Raw genomic sequence first — 16,885 nt, 5'->3', positions numbered from 1 at the left:
TGAGACCCTACATTAAAATGACATTTCAGCTTTTATGGTCAGGCATGAAGAAGCTAAAGCAGATGCACATTTTCTCAGCTAAATTGTGCTTGTCATAGAAGCATCAAAAAAGCCAACCCATACTGCTTTCTATAGATTCTTTTAATTCAAAAACCTTCAATCAGTATTCCAGCTCAATGTCTGAGTAATGCAGCCTTTATCTGATGAAGATAAGAAGTGGCAGTCGCAATTACAAAACTTCGCCACAGAATAAATACAATTAAGTTGTAGATTACAGTTACAGATGTTAATGCACAGCTCATGCAGGCAATTCAGATCCTGAAAAAATCTCTGAAGGGAAAACTTAGGCAGCCTTAATGGCAATGACAAAGCACTTAAACTGAGTTCGGGTTTTCATGTTACATTAAAGTTAGTCCAGGAGGAAATATGCTTTAGTGGATAATATAAAGGGTTATACTTGCTAACTTGCTCTAACTAGTGGCTTATTCCTGCCCTTGGCCAAACCATGTCATGCCCTAGATTTTTCTGATTTTACAAAAGCTAATGATTTTTACCTGCTTGCTTGAAGCCTGTGCACAAAGAGCATTCAATAAGTGCTCAAGAGAATTAAGGAATTAATAAATTCACTATTCCTCATTTATTTTGAAAATCAAGATCAGCTTTATCCACTGGCAATTATTTCTCTACAGCATACTTTTTCATAACGAAAACCACTTTAATAAAAGTGAGTTCAGAAGCCAGTAGGATCCACTGGATGACTTTTATTATTATCAAACTCAGTAACATGATCACTAGTGACATTATGAAGCCTCTAAGAGCTAAGCTAAAGTCCTCAGTTAGAGAGGAGGAAGGCTTCTAATTAATAAAGTGTGAAACACCTGCATCCAATTCCATCAGCAAAAGCAGATGGAGTAAAAGAGACAACAATGACTGAACACAGATAGTCATTGATCAAAAAAAAAAACCCCAATGGCAGAAAGACGATTATTTTATTTCTAAAAGATTGATTTAAAACATATTTTTGTGCATATTTTTGTAAATGGAAGGTAAACATGAAATGTACCAAACTGGCATAACTGCAAGCTATGTGTTCATCCTCACCCTACCACAGCATTTGCAACCTGTCCCTGCAGCTCTGTCAGCAAGATGTCAGACATGGTCCTTTACTGAGATGTGAATGAAGGAATTCTCCTTTCTCTAAGGTGTCAACAAAAAGTTTGTCCCTGCAGATTTCTGCTTTGGCATGATCAGCTAAGAACTGACATCAAATAGTAAGTGTTAGCCAACAACCATATGTACAACTGGTCAAAACTTCCATTCCTTCTCTATAGGGTCCAGACGTGAACATGCAAGTAATCTTCAGAGTCAGAAGCCAAAACTCTAACTTCCAAGACACTAAGGGAGGCTTAATGATACTTCGTTGTATCTGACCTGGCAAGAAATCTTTTAAGCTGGGGATATCCAAGGTTGTTTAGTGCCATTTGATATTGGAGGAGGGCAACCAATAACCACCGGGCAATCAAACACTGTTTACTGACCCCATTTTGCAAATAACACCTTTTGATTCTGTCCTCTCCTGCTGTACACATCTCTCCTACTGTTTCTTAGTAAATTCTCTGCCCAGTAGCTGACAACTATCTTCACCCAGCTGAGTCCCCAAGGCCTCCAAGCCATCTTACATACTGACAAGAACCGGATTGCCTTCCTCCACCTTACTTGTAGTTGTCATAATGTGACTACTTGTGTTTGTGGTGAACAGAGCCCCAAGCCTGGTGAGATAGCACCTCTGACAGTTTTTGCACTAGTGGCCATCACTGAACACATTTCAAGTGATTAATTTTCTTAAAAATAAAAATAAACCTAGTGAGTGCACATGTGCTAACAAGTTAAAAATAATAATAGGTGTCTGTGACCATGCTGCTTCTGTCTGAATCCTTCAGGGAAATTCAGTTGCTAAGAACAACTTATGCAGCTTGCCATATCTCTACGTGTTAAACAACAACCAAATAACTATAGGCAAAAATCCCAGCTGTCAAGCATGAGGAGTGTAGGGGCTGATCGGGGGAGTGCAAGGCATTTTTCTCCTGTGTTATATATGCATATTAGGTAATTTAAAAGGAAAATGGAAGTGAGGCAAGGACAGAGTGCTACCATCTCTTCAGAATAACATGCCCAATAGTTCACAGAAAAAATTGTGTGACCAGTAGCTCTGTTTTTCATATAGTGCTCCTAACAGTGCTTTCTAGCATAATCTTTCCCAAGGAGAGTGCACTACCAGCTCTTTCAAATATCAAGAAAGCCGAACTTTTTTCAGCTACCGATAGATTTCTCTTCTGGGCAGGTCTCAGATACCATGAGAGGAGCTGGAGGCAGGTGTAAGAAGTAGCATCCATGACTGATGGCTCATTCCACAGAAAGAGCATCTGGGCCTCACTCTTCAATCTTGTCAGTCTAGGCTCTTTGTATGAGACGTTTTGTTTCAAACTGCCACTAATCAATATTGATTTGTATGACAGAGGCAAGAAATGTCATCTTTGTTTCTTCATACACAAATAAGACTGGAAAAGTTGCTTAGGCTTTTAACAAAAGTATTTTGATTTTTCATGACTTTGCTTTATTTCCAAGGTCTTACTACGCAGCCATAAAACTTATCCCTGGGTTGAAACCTGACATACAAGCTTTAATATGAGCTCAGAGCTTTGTTTTTTAACAGACATATTGGAACACCTGAAGAAGACACCTCCCTCCTCCTCTTCACAGAGATCAATACATGCTATACATGGCATCCCTACCGATTTTATTGGTGGTCTTCCTAGGAAAGGATGCTGAGAACAAAATAAGCATGACAATTAGGAGAGGGCACCTTTCCTTCATTTTCCCAAACTTATACTTGTGGTATAGGAAGGAAATTTTGTTTTACAATTTAGAGAGTTTGTCTCTATGTATGTAGTATATAAGCAATAAACACAGAGCAAATAGAATAATTTCTAAGATTTGAAGTGGATAGTAAGTCAAAATTTTAAAGCTGCAATGTGACAAGAAGCAGGTCAGTATAACTAGCAAGGCAGAGACCCAAGAGAATGCTGACTTACAATTATCCAGATAGAGCTTTAAAAAAAATTGTGATAGCAGCACCTGTACTGTCTCTTGGCTCCATATGATTTATGCAGGCATTCAAATCTGGTAGAGGTTTTACTGCCTATTAAGATCTTGATTCATAAACTAAAAATTCTCTTTGAGAACCTTAACACAATGCTCTCTAGCTCATGAAGCATCACAGAACTTTGTCAAGTCAATATTTCATGCTTTATTAATTCCCTATTTAGCTGGCTCTTTGATTGGTTAAATTTAATGTCTGTAAACCTCCTAGTTGCATGTTTACCTGAAAAGGCTCAAAAGAGCTATTTCAGGCTGATGGATAAACACAGGCTTAGAGAATTCCTAATATGGAGTTTACAAAAGACACACACTGAAAAAAAAAAACAAATAATAAGGGATGGGCATAAACAAAACATCATTGTGAAAACCTGTACAATTGTGTTTGTATGCTGTTAATTGTGGCCTTATATATAAAGGATGTTCTCATCTCATAATTAATTTTCTCTGAATGTGCCTAACTCTGCATATCTACAGCAATAGAACTGTCTATTTCTTTATTAGTTTTTAATGGGTGCTAATTCCCGGTCATCACATGATACAGTTTCAGTCACTTCTGCATCTTACCACAATGACTGTCAGAGGAAACAAACTACTTAAGAACTAAAATCAATGACTGTATAAAACCTCCCTGCACAAGCTTCTAGCATATGCTCTGATTTTAGAAGGTGATTGTATTATAGACATTCAGCCTGATTCATTCGTCATAATCCACCACTAGGCATTTGGAGCTATAAGCTAAAACACTAAGTACTTGCCTATAAATTGGACATCATCCCTTCAGTACACTGAAGAAGAGAATAACTTCCAGTTGGAAAAACCAGTGTGATAATGCACTTAAAGATTATGCATCTGCACAAAGGGACTGACGTTGCTGACACAGCTGATTTTGAGTGGTTGTGAGTGATTGACTTGGGAGCTATAACCTTTGTTTAGAATCTTTTAGTATATATATAAAATGTATAAATAATAATAATGTGTTTGTTAATGTTGATGTAATGTGGAGGCTAATATAGAAAGTACACAAAGACATGTAAAATCAAACCTATTGTGTGAGTATTACATAATATCAGTACAGAACAATGCTTCAAACACAAAGATTTTCAAATTTCACTTTTGACATAACATCATTCATGACGTTTCACGTAAAAATTCTTATAGCGGAAGCCAGTGCATGAGCAGATGTGTTCAGCCCAATAAATTGTGCTTGGAATGAGGTATATGATTTAGAAAACCACACTGAGCCTATTTAAAGATTTCAGTGACTACCAGTTTCCCTGGGTAAGCTGGTCTATTGGCAAACTATACTCCAGTTTAGAATGCAGATAATTTTCCTATTGCATTCAAATAGGAATCCACCTGACTTCTACCTTCAGTCACTGAAGTTCCCTGAGCCTTTTTATGATGTCTGATTGAAAACCCTCTTAATATCTCCTGTAGGTATAGATCTAGATACTTGTTCTGCTTCTCTTTAATCATCTCCTTAAGTATCATGCAAAGACATTTTAAGAACTCAGCTCCCAGAAACTCTGAACCTTTTTTAGTTTTTTTTTCTTTTTTAATACGTGTATAATTTATCATAATTTGTGGAAATTTAAATTAAATTTTAACAATATGAAAGCATACAGAAGATCATAAGATCAGTGTCTTCAATTTACTTATTTCTGAATTGGAGTTCTAGACCTTAATGCTTTCCTAGTAAAATTTTTAATACTATCCCCATTATGAAAAAAAAAAAAAGAAATAAGAAGACAGAGAGAAATAAAGAAAAGCAGCGAGTTTTGGACTCCAGATCAATTCAGTTATTTTATCTGTAGAGCCATCCATAAGTTAGCTCGACTACTTAAAGCCAAAGAGTTTAAAACTTTAACTTATATTAATTTGCTTTCAATGCTTATGTTAACCAACAGTAAAGTTCTACTGCACATTCAAATTCTCCATTCAGACACATTCTGAATGTGCTTATTTGCACAACTGAAATCTTGTGCTTTTCCCCACAACAATGCAATGCTGCTGGATGAAAAATATCTTTCTAATATAAACTGCTCTGTTGCAGAGTAATTAAAAAATCATTTTTAGGGTAGGAACGATACTAATTATGATTGATTTCAATTTACATTTGCTAAACTTGCTGTTAAATTAAAAGAAAAATATAGAAGTTCAGTTGGTATAAGTGCAGCTATTAGTACACAGATATTTTGAAAATCAAAGGAAAATGAAAATATTTTCAACAGAAATATTCCCTTTTCTGCCCTGCCTTGTATTTGCTACACACTCAAGACTTACATCCACTTTAAATGGGAGTTCTGGGTATATCAGCTCTGTAAGACCCGTTCTTCATAGGGAAATATGACACATAGAAAGGAACTGAAAAAGAGAATTCACCTTGAAAACTTTAACTGGATTGTACAATTTGCCACTGATTCAATATATTTCAAAGGTATCCCATAATAGCCAGTAGTTCTTTACAAAGGTCACTGTAAAATCATAACCTGTATTACTATATATTTCAGGAAATGTTCCTTGACTGCCAGCTGTTCAGCTGAACTTTGTTAATGAAGGCAAGGTTTTCTATGGTTATCACTCTGACCCTTAAACTGTATTACCTAGAAAACCATAAATCTTATAAAAAAAAAAGATATGAAAAGGTTTATAAAACATTCCCTTCGCAGATCCTGTTTCTAGCCTCACCTTTTGATCTGAAGTTGGTTTCAAGCTCTTGCCACCATGCCTGCTGATTACAATGGGACGTGGGAAATGGAAAGCAATGAAAACTTTGAAGGCCTCATGGTTGCTCTAGGTAAATGAAAAAATATTATCTATATAGAGATAAAGAGAAAACATTTCAATTATAAGTAAAATCCTTCTAAAAATTAATTAGACTATTTCTGTAATGTGTGTTGTGGCATAAGGGTTTCTGCTAATCACATTAAAAATCAAGTAATTGTAACAGAATTAGAATGATCTAAGCATATAAGCAAGAGAAGACTTGTAGCTAAAGACAATAGTGTTTATTTAGATAAATGAAAAAACAGATACAGATGGATGAAAAAAAAATAGGCTGTCAGATACAGAAGCTCTTTTTTTATTCCTGGTATATACTTGCTGTAACAGTCACGCCACAACTTAGTTGGCTGTGTTAAAGAGCAATAGAATATTTTATATCACTAAAGCAACAATAGTGTTTAGTACTTAATTAGTGCTTTGAACTAGTAGAAATTATATGTACCAATTGCATGGCAAAGGCAATAAAAGCTTTAAAAGCCTTAAAAAATAAATGGGCAGATACTTCTGACAATTTTTGCGGGAGTCATCCTTACACATCAAGGAGACTTAGGTCACAGGTGTTCTTAAACACGTGTTTACGTGGTTAACTAAGCTTCATTTCACTTGGCTACGGCCATCATTGATGACAATTATATATATATACCTGCAAAAAGAGATGTTCTGCTCTTTAGGCAACTTTCTTTTACTACTTTGTTAGCCTCTTTATCATTAGAGGTCTGATAGCTACAGTTTGTGTATCCAATATTTTAGATATTAAGAATACCATTCGTAGATGCTAGACTGCCGAAACACTGTTAACTGAATGCAAGAAATATCCTTGTCAGTTCACATCAAGATCAAGTTTATGTTGTTTGTATTTATTTTTCCACACACTGACAGACTCAATTTTTATAATGACTGGATATAATTTTATGAGAAAAATGTCTTCTTTCACTGCACCTATTACTTTCAATATAAATTGCCTTTCAAGGATTTTCATTCTTGTAAAGGCATAAACCTTTTGCTCTCGGTCATTATGATTATGCAAGTAGTGTGCAGGAAATCCTTCCTCTACTTAGGTTAGCAGAGGTGTAGATCTTTAATTTGCTGAAAAGAAGAAATAATAGAAGACATCAGCATTTCTCAATAATTTCTTCAGTACACCCTGAATTGGCATTGAAAGAACAGTTACCACCTTTCCACCACCGCAATAATACAGCTGCATACCAAACCCACAAAAAATATGGGAGTTAGATTTATGCATGCATGAGAAGTGTAATCTTTAGGATCAAGAATCTTCTCCCAGCTGTACTACATCATAGATGAAGGGCATAAAGGACCATTGTTTCCTTACCCCACAAGATGTCTATGAAACTTACACAAGAAAAGTACTCATTAGAGTTGGGTGATTTAACCTAGATTGGAGGAGTCTGTCTGGCTCTGAATCATAAATTAGGATGTGGCAAAAATCAAGCCTATATTGGATTTTTATGCTTACAATTGATAGCCCTCAGGGGCCGAACTGGACCTGTGCACTGCTCATTCCCAGGCATATTAGTGCTTTCTATCTAGTGGTCATTCATTTCTATATTCTGTTCAGCATTTGCTCTTCTCTGTCTTTCCACTGACACCTCTGTAAGAATGATGCTGATGTACGAGAGTTTATTCAGGTCAAGCTGCCTTGTACTTTTCATCAGCAATTGAGATCAGACTTGTGGCTTCTTGTGCTTTGTTCAAAAGGTGTTGAGTCAAGTTAATGAAGATCTAAAGAACTTGTTTGCTCAGATTCCAAAATATTTGCTTGTAAAGATGTCGATTATAAAAACAATTCAGTGGTTCAAAATCAGTGACTACACTGTATAGCCACCTCCCACAAGCTAAGAAAATGTATTTGTTAGGAAGAAGGGTCTAATATATAGAAGGTAATCAGGTAATTGAGTGTGACAATTGTCGGTAATTCTCAACGTCTACACCAGTGACTGATTTCAGCATAACTACCATAAAGTCCTTAACCGAGATGAAGAATTTGAGGCTTTAACTGATTTTCTACTAGTTTTACTCTCGTCAAAGAACCTTTAATTTATTTATCTGTTCAGACTGAAAGAGAACATACAAAATACAAATATATACATAAAAATAAACTCTCTTCATTATTCAACAACAACTGAAAACAGTTATAGTTTCCTCAAAGCTTCAGCTCTTTTAAGAGAGAAAGGCAAGTTTCACTATTCATAGTTTTAAGCCTTTGCATTTATTGAGAAAAGCTTCATCACTTTAGAGAAGTCTGTAAATACCATACACATACGCCTCCGAGGCAGAAAAAAAATAATTTATAAAAAATAAGAATGGTTAAGCTAATATGAATTTCAGGAGACAGATGCACACTAACTGAAGTGTTATGAAGTGAATGCTGGGATTTGACAGTTATGCATAAAGAATAAGTACTACTTTATATGCAACTGAAATGTAATTTCAGCATTAAATATGCCAGCTGCAATGAGCCATGGGATCTGTTGGTCTGGATGATACTTAAGTCAACCCCTAGTTGTCACAAATTGACTATTCCAGGCTACCTTCATCTACCTCAGGCTTCTCCCACTGCTTGTCTCAGCTTTTGGTCTTACCTACAATTCTTGCAGCTGGCCCAATTCTCTCTGCTTGGGCTCTGCTTCAACCCTGACTCCTCTCTTTGCTCTGAGACCTGACCTGCTTTTGTGGGGTGTTACTCAAACCACCAGACAGGATGGTCATCCTGCTCTACGTTGCCTTGCTTCGCAGTGATAAATTTCATCGTATTTGCTAACTCTCTTTTGATAATTATCTTGATAAAGATCCCTTTACTTTTTATGTTTATTCCTTTCATATTTTTTAGGATGCAAATTAATGCTTGTGGTGTGCATATTTCCTTCCCCAAAGGATTTGCGTTTATGGTGATATCTTTGCAGTTGGTTGCAGTGACCATTTCATTATTGTTCCTTTCTTCCCTTCCAGGGTATCAGCAGATGAGATTCTCCTATTGTTTATTTCAGATGAGCTGTAATATTTCACTTGTGTTTGTCTTAAAATTTGGGAAAAATGTCAGGGAAAAGCATACCAGCTTCTAATAACAGGCATTTCTTTGAATTTTAATTTACCCACTGTGATTTTCACTCAAATTCAGTAAGAATTTAGCGTCTAAATGTCATAATACAAATATTAATTATATCAGCTTTAAACTAAACTTTAATTGTCATTGTCCTTATATTCTGATCCTTTTATAATAAGTGATCCATTTTCAATTTTATAATTCTTTTTGTACCATAAATGCTCGCATGAGCTCGTCTACAGCAGTTCCTCACTGCATCTCCCTGGCATCATTAGAACCATTTCAGTCAGTGGATAAATTATGACTTTGTTATTACTAAATCAAGTAGATTTTTGATCCCTTTCTGATCTTATGTATCCCAGCAGAAACTGGGAGACAAATGGGTGGATTCAGCCTACAATGGGGTCTGGACTACAGGCACTCAATACTGGGAAGCATGCTTAAAAAAAGACCGTAACTCGACCCACTCAACAGCCTGAAAGAAAGCAACAGGAAGAATGTGTCAGAATAAAGAATGCAATATAGATGTATTTTTCCTGGGAAATACTTTGATTCATTGCCTACCCTGGGCAGACTGTACTGGAGAGGTACTCACGGAACTTTCTGATAAGATTTTCAAAATACTTTCCCAATAAGAATGCCAGCAACTGGTTGGGATGAAGGAACTGTTTGCACCAGTTGTCTGGATATGGCCCTTCATAAGTACATCAGGACTTTTTGTAGATATGTACATCTATATACTATAAGTTATACTAATTAACAACTTCCAATGACTTAGCAAAAAACCTGAACACCGATAACAATGCACAGATGTATATGGCTATCAGTGATTATCAGAATGGAAAAAAATTACATTGAAAGGATGAAAAGGTATTGTTCTGTTCTGTTTCTCACAATTCCAGATGTAGTTGATATTTTAAGTATTAAAGTGCTCATGTTCAAAGCACACTGAGGTTTTGTTGTTGTTTTTTATTCATCCATCCTTCTAATCGATGCATACACATTTCTATGCTTTAATTAAAGAATAGTTTTGCCTTTTAAGCTAGAAACTTTGATTTTATCATAAACATGTTACAAAGTATTTTAATTTACTATAATAGAACACTATATCATTTTTATTGCTTGTGTTGTTCAAAATGCAGTTATGAAAACTATGCTTTAATAAAACCTCCCCTGATTTTTCTCCAGGAGATACAAAGCTAATATATTAGTCAGAAACAGCATTTCTTTAGAAGTCTAGACACTTTTTTTCCTCAGAGAGAACTGAATTTTATGTTACCTGGCTATAAATCAGACTCAGAGATACCTTTAATCCACCACAGCAGATAAAATATACCCAAGAAGTCTTGAATATAAATACTGAACAAGAGCATTATTTCCCATGTTAAAAAATCACCATTTTTTTCAAGCCAATCCTCTAACTCAACTCGATTAGTACTTCACAAGCAGTATCATGAATCTACCGAAAAAAGAGGGCTCCATTAGTATGTGGCACTGCTGATCTGACAATGATTAACTCACATGCAAAACCAGTAAAGGGTGGCTAACAAACCCAAACTGTGTTTCAATCTCTTGCAGAAGCATGTGAGATTATTTCATTTGCATATAGCACTATAACAAGATTCACTGCCAGCTGGTCAGAAATATTTATTGCAGATGCTAATGCAGCTGGCATTAGGTGGATTGTCTGAGGCAAACTGTCATCATGGCAATATATATTCTCCTTTTGATAACTTTCAATGCATTCAGTTGCAAGCAGTTGTTTACATTATCATGTTAGGCTTCATGAACAAAATAAGGATGTTAAGAAGGTCAGTACTGCATAAAATGTTGACAGAATATTAAACAGGAACTGTCAAATGCTGTAGTTTGATACCTTTTTGACTTTGAATTTGTCTCCCTTTAACAGCTAGGCTACAATTCATTTCTGTGTCTAACAAAAACAGATAGGTCAGGCTTTTATTTGATTTTTAAATTTTTTATTCATCAGTATAATTTCCATTCTTTTAAAATTAATTAATTAACCTCTTGCATACTCCCACAGACTATAGGTTCATCATAAAATAAACATGCCAAAATCCCTAACATGCTTATTTTCTGAAAAGGAATATTATTCTGAGACCCTTATTTTGGGGGTGGCCAACATTTGTAACCCCACAGGACCAAGAGCTACATGATTTACACTACTTGCTTAGAAAAGGGAATGGCTCCCAGGCCTAAGATGATAATTGCGCTCCTGGCATCCCACAGTTTCATGTGTGAGTGAGGCCAAAGAGGCAATGTCAGTCTTAATAGCCCCTGTTCTTTCACATTCTCTAAAAAAAAAAAAAAGGAGATTTGGGTGATTTAACATGCCCGCATCTATGCACCACTGGTTGTACATTGTAGCTCTGCTCACAGCATTCCCACAGATATCCTGTTAATAAATATTTTTATTTGAAATTATCTTTTTCTCTGCAAAATGTCACAGGAAAAACATCACTTGTGGAACTATGTTCCACATAAAATGCTTGGGGTTTTTTTATTATGTGTAAAAACAAGTGCTGTGGTTTATGATTTTTGGTAACAAATATTAGAATTTTCATTGTGATGCTCTCTTTTCTATTTTTTGGCAGATATTGATTTTGCGACTCGTAAGATTGCGAAACACTTGAAACAAACAAAGGAGATTATTCAAGATGGAGATAATTTTAAAACAAAAACACTCAGTACTTTCAGAAACTATGAAGTGAATTACACTGTGGGAGTGGAGTTTGAAGAGCACACCAAAGGACTGGATAACCGAGTGGTAAAGGTAAAAACCTGGTACCTTGATATCTGTTTACACTACAGTCAGCACCAGGAGTGAGCAGTTCCAAAAATCAGCTGAATATATTAAAAAAAAAAAAATACAGACATAAGATGATTTTTATAAAGCAGAAATCATTTGCATCTTGAGACAGTTTTCTTTCCTGATATAAGCTTTTGTTATAAATGCAAATCAGGATGATTACTCATATACATGAGGAGAATCATTAATTACATGTTTTTCTAGTAGGGGATTGTTCTAGCTTTTCTATGACACACCTTTATGTATTTAGAAAGTAGCAAAACTGTATGTTTACCTATGTATCTTCCTTAATGAAACTGTAAATTCAGTCCTTTGAATTTAGGTCTTTCTCTATGTCGATTTACATTTTCAGTTCTGAATGGTTGGGTTCACACTGTATTTTTAATCTGAGCCTGCTCAATCTCCGTTGGACAGTTCAACAGTTGGACACTGAGATAAACCTGCACTCAGCTACTAATCTTAAGGGACCTTTGGGAAGGGACAATAAAAAATTGTGAGCCAAAGGTACCACTGATAGGGGTGGCAGGCCCACTAGCAGGGCCAGACAGGCAAGGAGGCCCAGCAGTGCATGCTTTAGTATCTTTAGGATTACAGGAGTAACCTGAGCTCAAAATTCCGCTGGGAAACCGTGGGCATATGTTCAGATACCTTTCGGTGAGATATGTGGAGAACCAACGTTTAGATCAAGGACCATGTGTGTCAGTCCATGCCCTACCTCCTGCCACAGAGTCAACTAATACATTTGTTCCTGTGAGGCTTTCAAACAAGGCTGTATCAGGGAAGTCAGCGAGGAAAAGAATGCAGACAAGCACTAATTAAATTCACTTACTGAATTCAGCTTCATGTTTCTGTGTCAATACTGCTTCTGCTTTACTCTCCTCTCACCTCTAAAATACTTAAGCGAGATTTTCAAAGGTAGAAAGGCCAGTAGATCTCAAATTTCCATAGTCTGTCCCCTTTAGAGTCTTGCTAATCTTGCATCACTTGCCCCTCTTTGTCATCATTCCCTGAATCTACCCGTATCAACTCTTCTGCCAATTACCACAGTTTTATTCTTACACTCAGCTCTGAGCTCTCTTGCTCTTCACCAAACATACGCTGTCCTGTCGGTCAGTATCTTCCCAATAAACAGTTTTCAGAACTTGTTGCCAAACTCTGCAAAGCTGCAATCAAAGCTCATTGTCAACAAGACCTGTTTCGTTTTGTCAATTTCCACAGGAAACTGGCAGCATAAAGGACATGTTTACATTTGAACTCACATCATCTTTCACAGGAGTGGCACAAATTTAACAGAAGACATTGTTTATTCAGTATAGATCACTTTTCATTCTCAAACTAACTTTGTGCAGTTTAATTCCTATGACTTCTTCCAAATTATTTCTCATTCACAGCACTGCAAGCCATCAAATAATAAGACCAAGTATCGTGAATATCCCTATCTCTAATTTTTCCTCCCATCGCTTTCTCCAGTGGGCATTGAGTTGTACATATTCCTGTGACAGAGTTCATGCTTTAAAACATTACTCCCACACCCCTTTAGATCAGTGGAAAGCATTACTAAGGATGTAAGGACTCATTAGTTGCCTAATAAATCCATAGACTAATGCTGCTCTAGTGCTCTTCACCACTCTCAAAGCCATTGTCTCTCTGTGCAAAATCCTTTCACTTGCAGACTCTTCTCTTCATTATCGGGAGGAAGGAGGGAAGGAGGGAGGAAGGGAGGGAGGAAGGGAGGAAGGGAGGAAGGGAGGGAGGAAGGAAGGGAGGAAGGGAGGGAGGAAGGGAGGGAGGAAGGAAGGGAGGAAGGGAGGAAGGGAGGAAGGGAGGAAGGGAGGAAGGAAGGAAGGAAGGAAGGAAGGAAGGAAGGAAGGAAGGAAGGAAGGAAGGAAGGAAGGAAGGAAGGAAGGAAGGAAACACAGCTTGTACAATTACAACCCTACCTGATTTAATAATTTTCATCTAATATTATTTTCTAAACAAATTTTGTTATTTGTTTCTGACAAGAGGAGAAGGAAAAATAATTATTCTCTAGACTGCTCTAAAAGAGTTTTCTGGTCATTTTATTAACAAAACAATGCCTCAAACACATTGAAGTCATTGAAGTTAATTGAAGGTGCTAAAAGTGCTAGGCAACATCTAAATGTAAAGAGGGCATGGATAATTTAAAGAGCATGTAGCTTAAAAATTCCGTAAATAAGAAAGAAGTTGACTGAAATAGAATTAGTTTTGTCTCATTATTAATAGAAATCTCCCTCATAAGAGAAATAAATCATCCAGGGCTGAACTAGAAAATGAATTAAACTCCCAATACTCTTGGAGATTTTTAATAACTGAACTTACACTGACTGTAAGCGGTCTCTGATGAGGATTTGCCTATGATACGTGGTTAAATGTCTCCCTAAAGTACAATGGTTCAATTCCAGAACAATTCAAACAAAGCTGCTTTGAATATACTCTAGCATATCTGACTAGAGAATTTAGCTTGTAAAGAGAACTTTTTATTACAGATATGGTGGTCCTGCTCCTGGACAAGAATCAGCACACCTGATACCCCGTTTATTAGTGATAGACTCTGAATCACACCAAATCACGTTTGAAGGTGGAAGGGACCTCTTGAGATCACCTAGTGCACCCCCCTGCTCAAGCAGGGTCAGCCAGACCACATTGTCTAGCTTATAATCATATATCTCTTCAAAGATCTTTCATGAAAGTGCTTTAAAATAAATCAATAAATTTATTGTATAAGATAATATTAACATACACTTCATCTTGCTATTTTATGCAGAGCTAGGAAAGGCGTCAGCATGGCACAAGTTAGTATAAGCCTCCAGGTCTTCACTCATGAAACCTTATAAACAAGCAAGAAAGGAAAAATACAATTTGCATGACTTGCACAAGTATCTGTTAATTCTCTCAGCAATTTACTAGTTAGAATGAACACTTTATATTCGTGTACATGAAGAAATACACGGAAATGACAACAAAGCACTGTAAAAGCTTCACATCAAAATGCTGTTTTCATCTTGAATAGGTTTGGGTTGTTTTAGGAGGAAGATGGGGAATGGTAGGAAGCAACTGCAATCATATCTTCTCATTGTTTGATTGAGATTATTTTCATGTATTCGTAAACTTCTTGTTAACATATCAAAGTTAATTATCTGATTCCTGCAGACACTAGTGACCTGGGATGGTGACAAACTGGTATGTGTTCAGCAAGGTGAAAAGAAGAACAGGGGTTGGAAGCACTGGATTGAAGGGGACATACTGCACCTGGTAAGGGCTGCTGTACAGACACAGGGCACATAATGGAGGCTGCAACAAAGTATGCGTTTCCATTTCAAAGGGCTCGTTACTTGTTCTGGTTAGAATGGTCTTTATTTAGACAGCTCTGACCTCTGAACTATAGGGAAATGCCCCCTCTGCTACCACTCGAGAATGTTCGGTTTCTTTCCACCTACTCACAATTAAGTCACAACCCTGCCTTGTTTTTTTTTCCTCCAGTCCACTGCCCTCCAGCTATTAACCCTTCTTGGTACATTGCACCGCTACTATCATCTAGTTCTTACATAATCGATGGTAGTAAAAAAAACAAACCAAAACCAAAATCAAACCAAACCAACAGCAAAAAAACACAGTATGGGAAAGACTGCAAGAAAAATACTAAATTTTGTTCCAAAAGAAGCACTATGAAATTTTAGCATGCTATGCTCTAATACATATCAGAAACCTCTGGATACTCAAGACGATCCTTCAAACAACCTACACTGCGATTATTTTGTGCTCGTACAGTAAAAATTCAAAACATTCCCACATCTGTGTTAGTAAGCTGGAGCCCAAACACAAATGACGTGAGTCCAAGAGAGGCCAGAAGTGCCAGTGCGGGAAATAAAGTCAGTGAAGTCCAGAAAGTTTTAAAAATAATAGATATACAGAGATAATGATTCTGGAATTTCTTGGGAGAGCAATCAAGAAATGAGCATTGTAATGTTGGATGGTGCAACAGATGGGTGCAGAAAGATTATGGAGGAGAGCTCATTGTTCTGTCTCATGATTTGCATCTAGGTATCTACTCCTTCATGAGTTTACCCTACAGAATGTTTCAAGTCTGTGTGCTTGAAAGGTCAAAGCAATGAATTAAAAACCACTATTTGCCACTGAACTAAAAGCCAACTGTCTAGTACGCTTTTTAAGCTCTATTTTAACATATATTCCAAAACTGATCCAACAAAGATTCTACATGCTGGCACCAGGGTTCAGCCTAAGGCTGGTGGAAAGAGAAAGACCAAGCAGATTCATACAACAGTCTTCAGAAACTCTACTGCAGGTTTGGCCAATTGCTGGCCGAAAAGCCAGCTTCAGCTCGCTTCCAAGTCCTGTTTGGCACAGGAATGCTGGCTAAGCAGAAGACTAACCAAACAGACAGTCAGTTGCAACACTGGGCAAACATGGTGTATTGTTCTGGCCTTTCAAAAAAGGCTGGGCACATCTCTGAAGCAAATGTCCTCACCTTTTTAAAGCCTCCTCCATTTTTTTAAATTTCCTTGTTTCATCGCTTCTCATGAACGACAAGGTAATGTGAATCATTACAGTACATTGTTTTAATAAGAAAGCATGAAAAAGCCTTGTATTAAAGAACAATTTTTATGCATTTTTCATGTTTATTCTTCTTAGAGCTCAATTCAAGTATCAAAATCTAATTAATGCAACATGTAGTGCATGCCTGCTGATTGAGTACATATCATAGACTATTCTTTCTGTTCTTTATTTCATAAGCATATCTTTTCCATGCAGTGGCTCAGTTGTAGTAATTTCTGGTGGGATCTGCTGTGTGTGCAAAATACAACTTCTATATACTTACTAATTGTTTTAATACTATAGGAACTGACAGTTGAAGACCAGGTGTGCCATCAGACATTTAGGAAGAAAAAATAAAATTGACCAGAAAGCCACCCAGATCTTCATCAGACTATTATGCTGTTATATTTTCTCTAAAAAGAAGAACCAAGCTAGATTTGCAATAATTCTTCGACACTGCTATGTGAATGTAT

At 36.6% G+C, this 16,885-nt stretch overlaps 1 protein-coding gene across 1 annotated transcript; it reads left to right on the top strand.

The window, feature by feature from the left end:
- The first annotated feature begins 5,883 nt into the window (after positions 1–5,883).
- On the top strand, positions 5,884–16,769 carry RBP2 (retinol binding protein 2). Its single transcript, XM_065640332.1, has 4 exons — positions 5,884–5,956; positions 11,623–11,801; positions 15,009–15,110; positions 16,716–16,769. The coding sequence occupies exons 1-4, from the start codon at positions 5,884–5,886 to the stop codon at positions 16,767–16,769; spliced, it is 408 nt and encodes a 135-aa protein (XP_065496404.1).
- The last annotated feature ends 116 nt before the right edge of the window (positions 16,770–16,885 follow it).

This window comes from Caloenas nicobarica, chromosome 8 (genome assembly GCF_036013445.1).
Source record: "Caloenas nicobarica isolate bCalNic1 chromosome 8, bCalNic1.hap1, whole genome shotgun sequence".
NCBI classification, from domain to species: domain Eukaryota; kingdom Metazoa; phylum Chordata; class Aves; order Columbiformes; family Columbidae; genus Caloenas; species Caloenas nicobarica.
Note: the sequence above shows the minus strand (reverse complement) of the source record. Positions and strands in the feature narration are given on the sequence as shown.

Excerpts from the sequence above, each read along its gene's own strand:
- RBP2 (XM_065640332.1), top strand. The coding sequence starts at position 5,884 with ATGCCTGCTGATTACAATGGGACGTGGGAAATGGAAAGCAATGAAAAC. Across the intron at positions 11,802-15,008 it reads TGGATAACCGAGTGGTAAAG|ACACTAGTGACCTGGGATGG; the intron begins GTAAAAACCTGG and ends TGATTCCTGCAG. Across the intron at positions 15,111-16,715 it reads AAGGGGACATACTGCACCTG|GAACTGACAGTTGAAGACCA; the intron begins GTAAGGGCTGCT and ends TTAATACTATAG.